At 44.4% G+C, this 19860-nt stretch overlaps 1 protein-coding gene across 2 annotated transcripts in view; it reads left to right on the top strand.

Moving 5' to 3' along the window:
- LOC137377064 (ethanolamine kinase 2-like) overlaps positions 1 to 19860 on the top strand; it is a 511523-nt gene that overhangs the window by 291415 nt on the left and 200248 nt on the right. Inside the window, exons 4-5 of one of the 2 annotated variants that reach the window (XM_068046299.1) lie at positions 10809 to 10957; positions 11421 to 11498. In XM_068046299.1, the coding sequence (XP_067902400.1) occupies positions 10809 to 10957; positions 11421 to 11498 (227 nt within the window). The remainder of the gene's footprint in view (positions 1 to 10808; positions 10958 to 11420; positions 11499 to 19860) is intronic. The other variant, XM_068046300.1, reaches the window with a different exon arrangement.

Raw genomic sequence — 19860 nt, 5'->3', positions numbered from 1 at the left:
TTCATTTCCGTTGATATGAATGGAAGTGAAAATCGAGTGGTTTCTCTAACGAGTGCACTTTCCCCTCCTGCTTACCACACAATTGTTGAAGATGTAAATGACCCCCACTGCCACTTCTCCAAATATGGTTCCACAGACCTATATGGCCGCAAAAAAAGAGCAAGTTGACTATTCAGCAATGGAGGACTACACAGCCAAGCATATTACTCTCCTCAACCGGCAGCCAACAGGCATCACCAGATAGTAATCAGGAACAAAAAAACAGGCTGATTTTTTTTTTAACCATCCTCCCTCACCCATTGGTATTGAGGTGAGTCATAGCACAAACTACAACTAACTCAGCACAAACCAGGGACATGTTGTATGCCTTTAAATTATTCAGAAATATGTGACCAACATTGTTAGCACGAGTCAGATTTCTTGTTTAGTTAGTGATTTCTCTGTACCTGTGCAGATTGTTATTCCTTTTCTAATGCTGCAGCAGTTTTATCCAAAAATTCTGACATGAAATTTCACAAAATATATATTGGGAGCAAACAACCATGTAATTGGTTGCAAAATGTTTCTGTCATCCCAAAAGAGTTACCTGTAAACATCAAACCCCTGACTTTCAGTTATTTAGTTTTACGTTTCTATTTTTAAAACCAACTTGATGTTATACAAATTATAATATGAATTTAAGAGGAAATGATACATGGATGAAACAATTTTCATAAGCAGCCTGACTTGATAATTGCATTAACAAGCTATGTTGAAATACATCACTGATTTATTTTAGCATGCTAGAAATTAGACTTACAGTTAAACAAAAACCTATGTTTTCACACTACATAAAATTAAATTCATATTGAACTAAGCAGATAAATCCAGCAAACTGTTTTAAGTTAAGGCATGACTGCAGGACAAAGAGATGTAAGTACAAACATGATGGGTATCAGGAAATAATTATATACAAATGGGCTAATAACAGCAATGGTTTTCTAGGTAGGACAGAGCAGGCAAAAACTCCTGACATTCATGAGAAAGTTAGTAGCTTTCTTTGAAATAATAAGCTATATGGACCAAATGGCCACCCTCTTCTGCAATTATCACTGTTACTTTGATCATAACAAGCAACAGTTTCAGTTCCTGACTTTGGTACAATGCTTTAGAACAGGGAAAGAAATAGAGCTAGAATGAGCTCATTAAAAAATAAATTTCCTTTCAATAGCACAGTTATATACTGAAATTGCAGTGATCGATATGTTTTGAAGATAATACTTCACTGGACGCGTTGTAAATTTGATCCAATATTTTGTGATTGTCAATTTGAAATATGTTTGTAATGTTGATTAACCCTTGATACAGTGATAGCACTCACCTCTGAGTTAAAAATTTGTGGATTCGAGCCCTACTTCAGGACTTGAGCACAATCTAGACTGATACTCCAGTGTAGAACTAAAGGGGTGCTGTATTGTCAGAGGTGCTGTCTTTCTTGTGAGATGTTAAACTAAGGATTTGGCTGCTCTCTAAGGTGAACATATACGATCCCATGGCACTATTGGAAGAAGAGTAAAGACATGTTACAAGTATCTTGGCCAATATTCATCTCTCAACCAATGTCATTAATAACAAATTATTTGGTCATTTGTCTCATTGCTGTTTGGAGGACCTTACTGTGCACAAATTGACTGCCATGGTTTCCTATATTACAACAGTGACTATACTTCAAAATACTTTAATTGGCTGGCAAGCATTTTGAAACATCCTAAGCTTGGGAAAAGGCATTATAAAAATGCAAGTTTGTTCTTTGTTTTGTTCTCTGTGTTGTAAAAGAGGTCGAATTGTGCTCATCTTTCATTAAAGTTCTGCACCATCATTTTTCTGCAATATATGACAATGGATTTTATAAAGCAGAATTTAGAAGTGCACAAAATTGTCTCAATTCCTAATATTATTAAAATTTAAAACATGTGGATACTGAAAACCCTGAAATAACTTTTTTTGGAAATGCAGGGCAGCTCAGTCCGCATCGGAAAGGTAAAAAGACGACATGGCAAGATCCCAGTGACTATCTAGTGGGTAAGTAACCTGGGGTGTTTAACTGCCCACGTGCCTGATTTCCATCAGGTAGGTAGGGTTAAAATGTCCCTTCCCCTTATTGCCCAGGCTCACATGTAAAGAGTGCTTATAGCAAGCTTTGCTATGAACCAAAATTAATACATTAAATAAAAACAGAAAATGCTGAAATACTCAGAAGCTCCATCAGCATCTGTGCAGAGAAAGAGAGTTAATGCCCCTGATTTTAATTTAGTGGCGCACTGGGAGTGGAGTGGAGGGGATGGGAGTTGATTGCATGTGGGAAACCAGGAAGTAAGTACAGCACATCTGGCAGAGGCTTTTTACCTCATCCACCTCCTTATCATTTTATTTCTGGTTTCACGTCCAGTCAGCAGCAGCAGGTGTGATGGGAACCTACATGACATGATCTGAACTCCAGTATTTAAAGGGACAATGCAAACATGCAAGTTGAAGGAGTTGGAATTGGAAAGAAAAGAGAAGTAAGTGACAGAATGGACTTCAAATGGGCAAAGGCTTTGCTGCATTTCAGTGATGCCTTCCTGGATAGGCTGCAGGGAGCTCGGAGGAGTCGGACTGATATATTCTTCCCTACCAACAGGAGGAAGACACCTGCACTAGAGACTGGGACACATGGTTAAAGGTTGTAGAGGAAGTTAGCAGCAGGAGCATGGTGCACACTACCTCAACACTTCACTCTACCTTGCCAAACCTGCTCCATCACATCACTCCTCACAGCCTTGCAGGTACACCCATCCTTCTCTATCTATGCACTTCCTCGCACCCCCAAGTACCCATCCACTGCTCCCACTCAACCTCATCTTTATGCAATTTCATGCCTCTCCCTCATAGTCATCCTGACTAAATTCTCTCCATCCATCAAGTAAATACATGCCAATATGCTCAATCACAGGTCTTGTCTTTCCCTGCTTACAGAAGGAGAGAGCACAGAACATCAGGGAGATGGAGAGAACCTAAAGGGGTCCTTCAAAAATCTCGCAATTGACAAGCGCAGAGGAAGAAGTACTGGGGTTTTTTACATTGCTGGCCGCTAGAGATGGGGAGATGGCAGCTTGCAGCTACCCAGTGATAATTAAATAAAAGCCACACACATGTCATACTACACTCAGTCATGTTGGCTTGATTTCAACAACAAATGAAATATGATTATCTGCATAATGATAAATTGCAGAATATCCTTATCTTGCCAGGACTAATTCATATTTTCTATCTCCCACTGATTGGCATCCTTCCAGCTACGAAAGATGATGGACATGCAGCAGACAATCCATTTAGGTGGAGTGTCTTCTCTTGGTGCTGATGGCTGTGAAGGCCAATCCTCGAGAGGCAGGTTCTGCCACAGGTGCCACATGTGAAGCTGCCAAGTGATGCTGTAAGTGGTTCCTTTTGACGTTGGTGCCTGTTGCCAAGCTGCTGTAGCAACTGGTCATTGTGGAGGTGCGCACCAGTCCACAGGATGTGTTGCCATTTCCCTCTTTTGCCAGCTCGTGACTCCCAGGTGCGATAGTCGACATTTAGGGCCTTCATGTCACACTTCCAAGCATCCTTGAAGTGCAGCTTTGGGCACTCAGCTGGTCATCATACTGAAGGTCTTTGGGTATGTGAATAAAAATAAGAAATGCTGGAAATACTCAGCAGGTCTGGCAGCATCTGTGGAGAGAGAAGCAGAGTTAACGTTTCAGGTCAGTGACCTTTCATCAGAACTATTGAAAGGTCACTGACCTGAAACATTAACTCTGCTTCTCTCTCCACAGATGCTGCCAGACCTGATGAGCATTTCCAGCATTTCTTGTTTTTATTTCAGATTTCCTGCATCTGCAGTATTTTGCTTTTGTCTTTGGGTATGTGACCTACTTCCATCCTGCGGACGTGTCTGATCCACTGAAGCTGCCTCTGTTTGATTAGTGCCAACACACTTGGGAGCTCTGCCTTTGAGAGGAGTGCCACATTTGTGATTTTGTCCTGCCAGGAAAAAGCCATAATGCGCCGCAGACAGCGAAGATGGAAATTATTGAGCTTCTTTTCCTGGTAGCTGTAAATCGACCATGTTTCACAGCCATACAGCAAGGTGCTGAGAACACAGGCCTTATAAACCATCAGCTTGGTCCTAACAATCAGCTTGGTGTTATTCCATGTGTATTTCGCAGGTCGACCAAAGGTGGTAGCTGCTTTCCCTATGTGTGTATTGAGCTCTGCATCAAGAGACAGATTATCTGTCACCATGGATCCAAGGTAGCAGAATTTGCTAACCACTTCCAGTGGAAGGGTTATTTAGTGTGGTCAGGGGCAGAGATGCAACACCTTGTCCCATGACCACGGTTTTCCTGACGCTTACAGTCAAGGAGAATAAGTTACAGGTATGGGACAGACAGTCCATGAGTCTTTGTGGATGAGTTTCCATGTGAGTGACTAGTGCAGCATCATCAGCGTAGAGGAGGTCTCTAATCAGGATGTTTAATCAGGTGTTTTTGTCTTTACTTTCAGTCTCGATAGATTTTAGCGCTTGCCGTCTGACCTAGTGTGCAAGTAGACTCCTTCCATATCTGCAGAGAAGGCGAAGGTCAAGAGAATGGAGAAGAAGATGCCAAATGGAGTGGGAGCTAGGGCACAACAATGTTTCACTCCGTTCTCCACTGTGAAACTTTATCTCCTGCAGGGTCTTCATAAGTGCAGCAGCAGTTGGTGGAACTGAGACCTCCTGAGGGTGCATCCTCATGGACTCATGCTTACCATGCATCAGATCAGATACCTGCTCTTCAGTGGAACCTGGTATGGCAGAGATTTGCATTTTGACTTGGTGACTCAGATTTCACAAGTGAGCAAGAGCAGATGGTGGGGACAGGGACAGCAGTGGAGAGTCCATGTCATAGAGTGCAGCCCCCTCCGAGCTCTGCTCAGCTGGACACAGATGCTGTACCTCGGGGGCCATTGATGAAAAGGAGAATCATTGAACAACAGCAGAGAATGTCTGTTGCATTGATAGGCCTTCAAAGTAGACGCACCACGATTGTACAGAGAATAGAGGAGTCCACCTCAAGCATGAGGGAGGTGGTGTCACAGGTCAATCAGATGATGTCTTTTTTTTTAGAACATTACAGCGCAGTACAGGCCCTTCGGCCCTCGATGTTGCGCCGACCTGTGAAACCATCTGACCTACACTATTCCATTTTCATCCATGTGTCTATCCAATGTCCACTTAAATGCCCTTAAAGTTGGCGAATCTACTACTGCTGCAGGCAGGGCGTTCCACGCCCTTACTACTCTCTGAGTAAAGAAACTACCTCTCACATCTGTCCTATATCTATCACCCCTCAACTTGAAGCTATGTCCCCTCGTGTTTGCCATCACCATCCGAGGAAAAAGACGCTCACTATCCACCCTATCTAACCCTCTGATTATCTTATATGTCTCTATTAAGTCACCTCTCCTCGTCCTTCTCTCCAACGAAAACAACCTCAAGTCCCTCAGCCTTTCCTCGTAAGACCTTCCCTCCATACCAGGCAACATCCTAGTAAATCTCCTCTGCACCCTTTCCATAGCTTCCACATCTTCTTCCAAGGACTGTCAAACGCTCTAATTATATAAGTGCACGCATGCCTTCAACACCACAGTGCAGACTCAGGATGCAGGGCCTCACTGATATGCAGCAAAGTGTTATCCAGCACATTGATAATAGTGAAATACAGCTGGGCCATGAGAGAGTAGATGGCGAATGGGGTCATGGATGTGGGGACTCCACTCAAAACGCTTCCACTTCTCACCCACAGCCCACCTCTCAGTCAGTAACTCACATGTTGCCTCATCTCTTGACAGCTGATTCTTCCCCTACACAGCTGCATGTTGCGCAGTCTCCGGAAGGGTCCTTATGGGCTTCAAAACCCAGAGGACATCAATCAAGAGCAGTTCAGCAGTCAGAGCAGGTTTCTGAGCAGCCTGCTTCAATGTCTGCTGAAGTTACACCATTTGTAATACATAGGAATAACAGAAAAAGGAAGAGTAAGGCTGTGTAGTTGTACAAAGGTATACACGTAGGTCTCTGAGAAAATTTGATAAGTTTTTGTTCTTTATTTAGCTCGCATAAACATTACTCTTTTTCACCACTTTCCTGTCTTGTCCATTCTTGGATGTTTGGTGAAAAGTGGCCTTTTAACTCATTTGATGAGGAATGTGAAGACATGTATGGATGGGGACAAATGGGGGGATGTTCAAAGGGTAGTTGGTTGGTTAGAGGCTCTGCTTTGGTGCAACATATGTGAACCTTGCATTAATAAAGGCATCCTTGGCATCCCAGGGATGCCATATGAGTAGCTGTGGGTTCATTGCCCCCATCACCCTCCTCCTCTTCTTGTTTCCTCCTCTCCCTCTAAATCACTTGAGCAGGATCTGAGCCTCATTCCTCCTGCAGGTCCCAGCCTCATTGTTCTGCAACGTTGTGTGGAGTACAGCAAATCACAACCATTCTGGTGACTCTGGCTCATGCGTATTGCAAAGTGCCTCCAGACCTGTCTGGGCACTTGAAGTGCATCAACAGCATGCTGATGGCCTATTCAATTACATATCTGGTCATGATATTGTATTCATCATAGTGCTGTTGAGCTTCAGTGATCAAGTTTCTGACGAGTGTCATGAGCCAAGTTTACAGTGGATATCCCTTGTCACTGAGCAGCCACCTCTTAAGCCTCCTTCCAGGTCCAAAGAGATCAGGGAGTGTGAACTGCTGCAGAAGGAAAGCATCGTGGCAGCATCCTGGGAATCTTGTGCACACCGGCGTAAGGATATTTTTCTGGTTGCATGCCAGCTGCACACTGATGAAGTGGAAGTCTTTGTGGTTGATGACTAGTCCTGGGTAATCTATGGGTGCCTGGATTGTCACATGTGTGCAGTCGATGGCGCCTGGCACTTGTGGGAAGCCAGCCCGAGCTGCAAAAGCAAGTGCCCGCTATTTCTGGCTGGCATCATTGGTAGCTAAGTTGACATAAGTGCTGGCCCTGGCAAACAGCCCATTTGTGCAGGGCTGACTGGGAGATCCTGCATATGTCTGCAGCAGAGCCCTGAAAGGATCTGGAGGCAAAAAGGTTGAAAGCAATAGTGACTTTGGCAGTCATTGGTAATGCATGGCCGCCAGGTCCAGCACGGAGCAGGTTTTCTTCTGGAAGGCTGCCACCACCTGACATGACATCCTGAGCTTTCTGAGACAATGGTGTTCAGGCATGTCGAAGAAATTGAACCCCTGCCTGTAGACCCTGTTTCGTGGGTAGTGTCAACTATGAGCTGCATCTTTCTGCTGATCCCCTCTTGCTGATCCTCTCTCTACTGTGCAGCCACAGATCTGTCAGCAGCAGTCTGCTGCTGCAGCTGCTGTTGCTGGTCATCTTAGTCCACATCTGAGGTCTAATCTAGGGTAGCATAAGTGGCAACCTTCCTGAAGTGATAGAACAAACCTCCAAAGTGTAAAAAGTAGCCTCTCAGCATGAGTACTGTAAACGATCCCTTTCACACCAGCAGGTAGGAAAGCATCTGTGCGTTCTAAGCATTTACTAGCCAGCATCTTTGCTTGAGTTTGCTTCAGCCCCAATAGTTGCTGCTATGTACTCATCTGGGTTTCACTAGCAAGTTTCAGGAAGCCCAAGAAATTCATGCGCCCAATATTAAACTGAAAACAGTGTGTCAATATTGCTGTAATTATACGATTAGCATATGGAACAATTTCCAACACGCAAGCAGCCAAACGCGGTCAAGTGGAATGCGGAAGTCAACAGGTTGAAGCTGGCTTTCCCGTGCTCTCTCAATTTTACTGGTTTTAACCCCTCACCCACACCCAAACCCATTCACTCTTCCAGATTACAATTCAGCCCAGTGTTTCAGGTCGATGGCCTTTCGTAAGACCTGAAACATTAACTTTGTTTCTCTCTCCACAGATGTTTCCTTTCTGTTTTTGTTATAATCATGATGTTATGGAGTGAACCATTGCCAGCATTATATTCTATATTAATCATGCTAAGATGGTTGTGGGTGCAAAATTATGTTATGGGATGAGGGGGTATAGCACAAGTGGTGGCAGAAAATGAGAATGCATTTACATATACCCAGCTGGTGGTAGGAATTGCGGGTAGGGGCACCACCTTTGCTGCACCTTGCTGGCTTTCCTTGCTGTTCAGAAACACTATACATAAGCAGCATGCAACCATGTTTCCACGTGGTCTCTATTGCTTAATAACAGCTGAGCAGACTACCAACATTGGGCTGGATTTGAAAAGTCTTCCAGCACTCCCGGCGGCGGGCGGAAAAACGCCGCTGAGCCACTGCAATCTACCGCGCGACAGCTCATTTAAGTACTCTGGTTGGTCCATCCCCCGCACTCGTGGAGGGGGCAGGCTGTCCGACGCAGGCAATGGAGTCAGCTGCCTGTGCCCTGGTATTGACGCCATTTTTAAAGGGCCACCTGCCCTGACAGTAGATTAAAATTTTTAAAGAGCACCCCCCACCCACTGTTGCAAACAAAATTCTAACACCCCTTTCCCACCCCCCCATAACAATAAAGTTAAGTATCTGCTCTTCCCCTCCCAAAACACTTACCTTACAAATATGACCACCTCCCCACAAACTGTACAAAGTTCACAGTTCACCCCTTTCCACCATCCCCTACACTCATGATGATTATTTGACCCCGTTTTCCCCACCCCACCTGCACTAAAAATCTTAATTCCCCGCCCCTCCCCACGCCTGCTTTCTCCAGACGGGGGAAGTGACGGTGCGGGAGTGCCAGTTGCTGCACTGAAGGTCACAGCGGGCCCATAAGATGGGAGGTATGTTTATTTAAATGTATTCATGGTGCTCATTTCAATATGCAAAGCCGTTTCCCATCGCCCAGCAGTGAGACGGGGCGCCATGGAGCCTTGCCACCGCCGGGAAGATCGGTCCCGGTTGTCCTGGCGTCGGACTCTGTGGCTGGCCTCTGCCTAAATAATCTTCCGGCCCCACCCCCCCGCCCCAGCCACAGAGCCCGGCGTTGGGAGCCCGGTAAAATGCAGCCCATTGTGGGGGATCGTTTCTCCAGAACTGCAACTGCAAAACTGCACCATCCAACTTGCATCATAATGTTGGGGTGAAAGTATGGATTTGCTGCTGATTTCAGCAGGACTGTTGATAGCTAACTTGTAATAGCGGCGGGGGTAACTATGACTCCCTTAAGGCAATCTTTCGCGCCAAGTCGTCTCCCTGAAGGCTGGTTCGGTGGTCATCCCTAGTCGATTGGTGTTGGCGAGAGCTGGTTCCACCTTTCTTCAGCAATACCATTCCCATTGTCGAGAGTTGTCTAGTTACTGTAGCTGCGCTGATCATGCCAGTTCTAAATTGCAGTGAGTCGCACCTCCACATGGTCCCGTCGAGGTAACAACATTTTATGTCAGCTAATGTGACTGGCCAAAGAGCAGGATGGCTTGAATACTATTGGCCGTAATGATCTAACTGTTGAGTGTTTGATCGATACATATTCTTGTCTAGACTAGATCATTAGAGTAATTAGAGTAATTTGGTTTCTAGATGGGCTGCCTGTCTAGATTTGGTCAAAATCAGTGGCTGGTAGCCTGTTCTATGCCTATATAGACTGGTCAGATCCACTGATAACTGCCGTGAGACCCCAGGAGTTGGCACTGGGGTCTGGTTATTGTAGCTATGGACATTTTGCATCTTCTACATCACAGTGAGTCGCACCCCAGATAGTTTCCTTTGCTGGGTATAAGCATTTCCCATCACATTAAGATCCTGAAGTGTGATTGTGCAAAGAAGATGCAGACTTCCTTGTTGTTCCTCTTTGTACTGTTGTTTGGTTTGTTATTAAAGCAATGAATCAGATGATGTTAGTAAAGGGAGGTCTGCGGACTGCTAACCAATGAACCTGAACTCAGTTGTGCCCCTGTTAGTGCAGTGTTCCATGCTTGGTAGACATTGAAGGCATGGTTGTATCACAAAATCAGATCACAGTCCTAGTTCACCCTCTTGTATAGGACTGAGTTCCCTCAGTTGTGGTCACTCCTGGATCGTACTTTGAACATGGACAAACCATGTGAAAATTCGGATTGGGCACTCCGGGCACTGTAAGTAAAATATAAATGGGCCATGAGAGATATCACATAACATGACAGGAAGGGTTAGTAATTTAAGAATGTGTTTGCCAGTATGTTATCAAAAAATAACACAGATATTGTAAATTATGTAGACTATTATACAGTCACTATACAGTATTAAACAGACAATAACACTGATGGATATAGATACGTTTCACACAGTGGATCATACAGCTGTCATATATATGAATGAATGGATATATAACTATTTTACAACTGAAGAACAATTACAATAGCAAAAAATACAGGCACTATATCAAGAGAAAGGAGAAAATTGACCATTGCGCTGACTAAAGCAGGTGAAATGAAATCCAGTTCCTTCCATGCCTTGTAACCATGGTAAAATCATCAAGAATTGGCATAGTATTTCCTATATAGAAAAACATTGCCAAAAATCACTGTATTTGTTGTTTTCTGCTTGCTAATGCATATATGGTTCCAACACATCATTTAGCAAAAGTGTGTTCTGACTGGAAAATGTATGTTAGCTAATATTTGTTAAATGTTTTATGCAGAGCTGTAAAATACACCAGCAACTGTCACTCTAGAGTTGTTCAATTTTTTTTGCACTTCACTATATGTATGTATATATTGTATTCCCAGTTCCATGGAAATGAATGACGTACCGAGTCTTGACGTTCTTGTCAGTGAAATTGAAGGACTCAAAGAACACCTTTCCCAAATTAAATCCCCAATGGTCCTGTGCCATAATGATCTACTGTGTAAGAATATAATCTACACTGAAGCAAAAGGTAGGTTTAAAATTATTAAATGAAAATAATAGTACTTGTGTTGACATAGTGCCTTATTATGTCAAACTGTCTCAAAGTGCTACGCATAATGAATTATTTTTGAAGTGCAATGACTTTTGAAGAAAATAATGTTAAAGGTAGAATTGACATATTTTAAAGTATTAATTTTGCTAAGTAACACCTGAAATTTAAACAGATAAACATGGGCTCTGTTATGGAAAGAAAAGGGAAAGATTTTGGCTACAAAATGCGGTTTTGCCTCTATGGGTGCCGTTTTGGTCCCATACTTCTCAAGTGGGCTGCGCCAAATGCCATCATGGGTAGTGTGGGTGCAAGGGGTATGTGCCAGAAGTAGGCGGAGTAAGCGGATTGTGATGTCAGTTAGTGTGTAACGCTGATTAAAAAACAGTGCTCCCATTTTGGAGCTCAGTGCTCCAGCTAACACCCTACCTTAATTTTGCAGAGCTGAACATATGTTCAGCAGCAGGAAGAAACCCCCACCTACTACCCCCTCATCAGTGCTATGATCAACCACTTTCAGGTTAGTTGCTGATGGACTGACACTGGCTGCTGCTGAGTTTATATTTGGTGGTTTGTACTGTTGTTTAAAGTTGCTGAAGTCTACAGGGAGCGGCATGACACAGGTGAAGGACTTGATCCTGACTTCAAGGATTCTGCACACACCACTTGCTCCCAGACATGGTGTAGTTGCTTGTATCCCCCTTGTCTGACAGCAGAGTCGGGAAGTGAGCAGACGAGATTCAGAGAAGAACAAGGTGCTGGAAGGGAGAGGGGGTGGGGTGGGGGGAAGAAGGGTTCGCAGCAGGAGATAATATCTAACCAGAATGCTCAAGCAGCAATTCTCCTACCTCAGCCTCAGCAAGGAACAGTGTGTGGGATGTCTTCGTTTTACGAAGCAGGCGCTCATTGAAATCTACCATCTGTTGCAGCCACAGCTGCAACCTCAGAGCAGGGCAAGAATGGCATTGCCAGTAGCTGTGAAGCTGACCATTACCATGAACTTTTATACATCTGGCTCTTTCCAGGTTGGAGTAGGTGAAATTTGAAACATCTCCCATTCCATCGTCCACTGGTGCATAAGGGAGGTGAAGTGAGGGTGACTGCCCTTGACATCAAGGCAGCATTTGAACGAGTATGGCATCCAGGAGCCCTAGCAAAACTGGAGTCAATGAGAATCAGGGGGGAAACTCTCCACTGGTTGGAGTCATACCTAGCACAAAGGAAGATGGTTGTGGTTGTTGGAGGTCAATCATCTCAGTCCCAGGACATCACTGCAGGAGTTCCTCGGGGTGGTGTCCTAGGCCCAACCATCTTCAGCTGCTTCATCAATGACCTTCCCTCCATCATAAGGTCAGAAACATAGAAAATAGGAGCACGAGTAGGCCATTCGGCCCTTCGGGCCTTCTCCGCCATTCAAAAAAGATCATGACTGATCGTCTAATTCAGTACCCTGTTCCCGCTTTCTCCCCATATCCCTTGATCTCTTTGGAAGTGGGATGTTCGCTGATGATTGCACAATGTTCAGCGCCATTCATGACTCCTCAGATACTGAAGCAGCCCGTGTCCATATGCAACATGACCTGGACAACCTCCAGGCTTGGGTTGATAAGTGGCAAATAACATTCATGCCACACAAGTGCCAGGCAATGACCATGTCAAACAAGAGAGAATCTAACAACCACCCCTTGACATTCAATGGCATTACCATCGCTGAATCCCCCGCTATCAGCATCCTGGGGGTTCACCATTGACCAGAAACTGAACTGGACCAGCCACATAAATGCTGTGGCTACAAGGGCAGGTCAGAAGCTGGGAATTCTGCGGTGAGTAACTCACTTCCTGACTCCCCATTGTCTGTCCACCATCTACAAGGCACAAGTCAAGAGTGTGATGGAATACTCTCCACTTGCTTGGATGGGTGCAGCTCCAACAACACCCAAGAAGCTCGACACCATCCAGAACAAAGTCGCCCGCTTGATTGGCACCCATTCCAGCACCTTCAACATTCATTCCCTCCACCACCGACGCACAGTGGCAGCAGTGTGTACCATCTACAAGATGCATTGCAGCAACTCACCAAGGCTCCTTAGACAGCACCTTCCAAACCCGTGACCTCTACTACCTAGAAGGACAAGGACAGCAAATGCATGGGAATGCCACCACCTGCAAGTTCCTCTCCAAGCCATGTACCATCCTGACTTGGAACTATATTGCAGTTCCTTCACTGTCGTGGGGTCAAAATCCTGGAACTCCCTTCCTAACAGCACTGTTGGTGTACTTACCCCCCAAGGACTGCAATGGTTCTAGAAGGCAGCTCACCACCACCTTCTCAAGGGCAATTAGGGATGAGCAATAAATGCTGGCACAACCAAAGAAGCACACATTACCCAAACGAATAAAAAAAACTGAGGCTCTGTGTACAAAGAGAGCTGAACACATTTCATTCTCTCTTGCCAGAGTGAGCAGGTGGCTTCATTGGAATTGCAGGATTTTTCTTGTTGCAGGTGGCCATTGACTGCATGCACATCACTTTGCAGCACTGCATGTCAATTCTGAGATGTATTGCAACCGGAAGCGATTCTACTCCCTCAAAGTCCAGCTGGTGTGTGGCCATATTCAATGAATCATGCAGGTTAATGCCCTGTATCCTAGCAGCAGTCATGATGCCTTTATTCTGCAGCAGTCTGCTGTGCCATCTGCATTTGAGCCACCACGACAAACCAGAAGGTAACTACTGGGTGAAAGGGCTATCCACTGACCACAAGGCTCATGACCCACACATATGTGGACAACATACATTTAATGAGAGCCATGCTACTAGACAAAATGTGATTGAACGGATCATTTGGAAGCTTAAACAACACTTCCTCTGCCTCTGAAAGAGTCCTGTAGTACTTGGCAAAACAGGTGTCAAGATTCATGGTGGTCTTCTCCATGCAGCACAACCTCGCCATCATGAGAGCACAGCGCTTGCCACCATGACGACAGAGGACAGCTGAAGAGGAGGAGGAAGAAAGAGTGGGAGGGAGAGGAAGAAGGAAGACGACAGCCAACACACGCCCTCTCTCGCTGTGCTAACCATAATTGAATCATCTGACTGCAGTACCAGTGAACACGACCTCAATTCCCCATTCACTAACGGTCCCACTCCTTTTCTTCCCTCAGTTACTATCACAGTGCCATCTTGGGTACAATGTAAAAAAGAAAGCCACCACAAAACAAACATTCCAAACCAAATTTATAAATCAAACCATGCATACAAAAGTTATCCATTCACCCTTGTATAGACTTGCAGGTTGATAGGTAAATTGGCCATTAGAAATTGCCCCTAGTATAGGTAGGTGGTAGGGAAAATATAGGGACAGGTGGGGATGTGGTAGGAATATGGGACTAGTGTAGGATTAGTATAAATGGGTGGTTGATGGTCGGCACAGACTCGGTGGGCCGAAGGGCCTGTTTCAGTGCTGTATCACTAAACTAAACTAAATATTCACTTAGTGCCTATCTTCCATGTGCCTTTGCTGGTCCTAGTACTACTACGCAGTGCTACCCCAGTGACTTCCAGTAGGGAAGACTGCATATGGCCCTGCAGGATGACCTCGAGCAGCTGTGGGCTTTGAGAGCCCAGAATTAGACTGCACCACCTTAACATGTGCAGCAGCAGTCTGGACTGAAATAAAACAAGAAATGCTGGAAATACTCTGCAGGTCTGGCAGCATCTGTGGAGAGAGAAGCAGAGTTAACGTTTCGGGTCAGTGACCCTTCTTCAGAAGACTGGCTCGCTGGCAAGCAACAGCAAGAACGCTGGTGGACTGGTGGGAGCACAAATGTTATCATACTGAGAGAGGTTTGTGCTCCAGAGTGTCACTGCCACTCCCCCATGGTGCCTCAGCAATCCTAGTAATATGTTGGAGGACAGATTGCTGGACTGCTGTGACACCCTGCAAGCCCTTTTGAACACTGGTATTTGCAGCTCTGATAACAGCAGTCTGAGCCTGCTTGTCAGCAAGCTAAGCCTACATGACTTCAGCCTGAGCTTCACTACAGCACCCAGACATTGGGTGGCTTTTACTTGTGCTGCAATGGAAGTTGAGACATCGACTATCAGACGTTGCAGCATGGAAGGGTTCCCAAGTGTTCTCGGGGACTTGGCCCACGGCTTCCATGCTGGAGAGGATGTCCTGTTCCATGACTCCTTCATACTCCTTGATGTTGACCATAAGCTTTCTGACAAGCCTGCCAATACACCAAGCATTTCATTGTGTATGCTCATTAACCTTTTTTTGCAGACATCCTTGCCGATGTCCTCATCTGAACCTTCTGCAGCAGAACCTATGAGCAGCCTTGACCTCCAGGGAGATGGCACCTGCACTACCATGTCCGTCACCCTGGCTATAGGCCACTCGTGCCAGGTGTCTCACCATGTACAGAACCCGCACTAAGCTAGTCTCTCTAGTACACACAATGTCAGTATCTGAGCAGGTGGCTGTGAGTGGCAGTGTTACTTCTTCATCACTGTCTTCCTGCTCTTTCACTTGTCTCTCTTCCACCACTTCCTGGCCAGGTTGCAGTTCTTGGGTATCATAAAGGAGAAAGGCACAAAGCTAGAGTGTAGTGAGGGGAGGTGTGGAAAACAAGAGATGTATACCTACACCCTCTGAAGTTTCTAAGCCAGAAAAGATTGTGTCTATTGTTATGACCTGGTGAGAAAGGGGTCTAGGGTTCCCTCTCAGCCTTTGCCTGGTTTAACCATAGCAGGGTTTACTTTTTAAAACACTGTGTTTTTAGCTCCCCCTCAGTGATTCCTTGTTCACTGCTGTCCAATTGTAAGGCAAAGAAATCAACCAGACAGGTTTTCTTCGATTTAAACAAGAAAGGTGTAAGTTTATTAACCTTAAAACTCTAATTCGGTTTAAACCACTGCAAATACGCGACACGACCATGGTAGCATGCATACGTGATAAACACACATGCAGATAGAGACAGAAAAGTAAGAAGAATGAACGGAAAAAGTTTGAAACAATAGCTGGGGTTTATTTACTGTCCTTCGAGTTCGATGTAGAGTCTTTGATTGCAGTTAAATCTTGCCATTTCGTTGGGTCCCAGTGGACGCTTTCAAACTTGTTTCAATGTAGGAATCTTCTCTCTTGAGGTTTAAGTGTCTTCAGTGGATCTGGAAATTCATGACAGAGAGGGAGTCAGGCAGCAGAGAGGCTTTTTCTTCAAGTTCAGTTGCAGTCTGACCCAAACTGTTCTGTGAGTAGTTCAAAACCAAACCTGGGTCAGCAGGTTAGTCATGTGACTAGTTGTTTATTAACAAACCCTCCTGTGTTTTTTGTGTATTCCTTTCATCGAAGCAGGCACCTGCAGTGGGGGGGGTGGGGGGGGGGTGGTTGATGGGGGGAGAATGGAATGCTGGCTTGTTCTCCATTCAATGTATGGTGATCAAAATCCATTTGGGTTAATTGGATCAGGGAGCAATTTTGTTGTCTCTCCAGGCAACTGTCTCTTAGTATGCAAAAATGTTTCTAGCCACTGCTGTGATTTCTTTAAACAAGTTATCTTTTATATCCAGCAACAGTTTAAAATTAATGATGAAATTAATATGCCTCATTCTTGGCAGGTGGGGTCTTCATGACACTATAATTTATATAAGTGTTTCAACGTCAAAGTACAGAAGCTATTTTATGTTGGGAAACATCACAGCCATTTTGTACTCAGCAAAATCCCACATGTGGTCATGAAATAAATCATAGAATCTTAACAGCACAGAAGGAAACCATTTAGCCTGTCGTGTTTGTGCCGGCACTTTGAAAGAGCCAAACTATTCGTCCCACTCCCCTGCTCTTTCCCCAGAACTCTGAAATTTTCTCTCCTTCAAGTATTTATCCAATTCTCTTTTGAAAATTACTACTGAATCTGCTTCTGCCACCTTTTCAGGCAGTGCATAATAACACGCTTTGCCAATTACCTTCAATCTGTGCCCTCTGGTTACTGACCCTTCTGCCACTGGAAACAGTTTCTCCCTATATATTCTATCAAAACCCTTCACGATTTTGAATGCCTCTATTAAATTTACCCTTAACCTTCTCTGCTTGAAAGAGAACAATACCAGCTTCTCTTGTCTCTCCATGTAAGTCCCGTTACCATTATAGTAAATCTCAAACTGTCCTGCCACCCATAAAGATTTCTCTATGTAAACCCTCAGGTCTCTCTGTTCCTGGACTCCCTTTAAAATTATACCATTCGATTTATATTGCTTTTCCTCATTCTTCCTTCCAAAATGACCAGTTAATCTGTATTCATTGGTATTGGTTGAGAGAAGCCTGTTGGGCAAGATATTGGATGAACTCCCTGCTCTTTGAATATCTTTAACATTACCTAAAATGTTGAAACAGATGGACTATGTCTCGGTTTAATTGCTCTCAAAGGACAGTGTACTTTTCCTTTGTTACAGAGCGACTCCCTTAGTCCTGCACTGAAGTATCAGCATAGTAAATCAAATTCTTCATGTGGGGTTCAGTGCTCCTAAGTGAGCTATTAGATATTTGGGGGGCAGTTTTATCCCTACTCACTTGGTGGAAACAAGACACGTAGGCAGTTAAAATTGCCCAGGTTACTTACCTGCCCTTGAGACACATGGCCCCATTGGCTGAAGTTTTTAGGCAGGCTTCTGGATGAGTGCAATTCTTCTTCAAATATGTAGCTCAGGATTTGATTATATCATTGGGCCCTGACTGCAATTTTTACTCAGGCCTGAGCTGAAGAGAGTCGGGACCTGCCAGGAAGGTGAAGATGGCCAAACAGGTACATTATTTACTTTCCTTTGTGACGCGAGGAAGAGCAGGAGTGCTGAAATCTACTATTAAGGAAGCCCTAACAACGCATTTACAAAATCATAGTGTGATCAGACAGAGTCAACATGGTTTTACAAAAGGAAAATCGTATTTGGAAAATTTATTGGAGTGTTTGAGGATGTAACCAATGTTCCCTCTAAGCTGTGTGGCCACACAGCAGCCTGGAAGTACCCGCATAGACTGTGCACAAGTTGGCTCCTATAAATTACCACGTATGCACAGCTGCACAAAAAAAATTTAAATGGCCCTGCACGTAAACAATTTGCCCACATGCTCCAAAAAAAATTGTGGGAACGTTGAATGTAACTAGTAGAGTATGTGAAGGGGAGCCAGTAGATGTAGTATACTTGGATTCACAAAAGGCTTTTGATAAGGCCCCACTTAAAGGTTAATACACAAGATAAGGGCTCATGGAGATAGGGGTAATACATTCAGCTTGGATGAAGGTTTGGTTAATGGACAGGAAGCAAAGAATAAGGATAAATTAGATATTTTCGAGTTGGCAGGCTATAACTAGTGGAGTGCCACAAGAATCAGTGCTGGAGCCTTTGCTATTTACAATTGATATTAATGACTTAGATTAAGAAACTGAAAGTAATGTATCTAAGTTTTCTGATGATACAAAGGTAGGTGAGTTAAGCTGCAAAGAGATACAGGCAGGTTAAGTGACTGGGCAACAAGTTGGCAAATGGAATATAATGTGGGGAAGTGTGAGGTTTTTCAGTCTGGCAGTAAGAATAAAAACAGCTGAATATTTTTTTAAAGGCTTGAAACTATTAAATGTTGATGTTGAGAAAGACTTGGGTGTACTTGTACAAGGAACACAGAATGTTAGCATGCAGATACAGGAAGCAATTAGGAAGACAAAAGGCATGTTGGCCTGCATTGCAAGGGGATTTATATCTAAAAAAAGAAATACCTGCCTTGGAGGTGGTACAACGAAGGTTCACTAGATTGGTTCCTGAGATGAGAAGGTTGTTCTACAATGAGAGGCTGAGTAAATTGGGTATATAGTCTCTGGAGTTTCAAAGAATGAGAGCTGATCTTATTGAAACATACAAGGGGCTTGCCAGCAACTGAGAGGTTGTCTGCTCTGGCTGGGGAATCTAGAATACAGGGGCACTGTCTCCGGATAAAGAGTTGATCAGTTAGGACTGAGATGAGAAGAAATTTCTTTACTTAGAGGGTTGTGAATCTTTGTAATACCCAGAGGGTTGTTGAGTATATTTGAGGCTGAGATGGAGAGATTTTCGGTCTCTCAGAGAATCAAGGGATGTGGGGAGCGGGTGGCAAAGTAGAGTTGAGTCAGAAGATCAGCCATGATCGTATTGAATGGTGGAGCAGGCTCAGGGGACCGTATGGTCTACTTCTGCTCCTATTTCTTATGTTCTTATGTGGGCCTGTAGCTGCTTACTGCCCACTTTTCCCTGTTCCAGCAGCATGTTAATGAGGCTTGGGGTTGAAATAGGCCTGATTTCTGCAGCAGTGGGTGAGCAGTTCAGCTCAGCAGCACCTACCCAAATCCCATCTGGATTTAAAATCAGGGCTTTGGAGTAGTTATAAAAGAACAGAGTAATTATGGTGCAATATTTAGGATATTTTTGAATTTGGGATTATGCAGCAATTTTCTTTTTAGTAAGTACAGTAATTGTATTCGCTGTAACATTTTAATTTTCAATGTGGAGAAACCCAGGCTGCTGTCTCTGGTGCAGACAATACTGGTTTGTAAGGAACAGAAACAAAGATAAAGGGGATAATTATAACCCCAAAAACAAGTAAGTTGGGGTCGGGCGAGATGAAGAAATTTAAAAAATCTCAAACCCAACTCCAACACACTTCTGGATTTAACGGCGACTACAGCCAACCTGCTCTGAGGAGGCAGATCTGCTATTTAAATATTATAATGAGGCTTGGAGCCTCACACTTAACCTGTTTTACAAGTTTAACCCACGCCAGCTGGGTTTCCCAGGCTTTGGGAAGCACAGCAACTCAGGGAGGCGAGGAAAGCATCAAGGAAAAGGTAAG

Source organism: Heterodontus francisci, chromosome 14 (genome assembly GCF_036365525.1).
Source record: "Heterodontus francisci isolate sHetFra1 chromosome 14, sHetFra1.hap1, whole genome shotgun sequence".
NCBI classification, from domain to species: domain Eukaryota; kingdom Metazoa; phylum Chordata; class Chondrichthyes; order Heterodontiformes; family Heterodontidae; genus Heterodontus; species Heterodontus francisci.
This window is presented reverse-complemented; position numbering and strand designations above follow the sequence as displayed.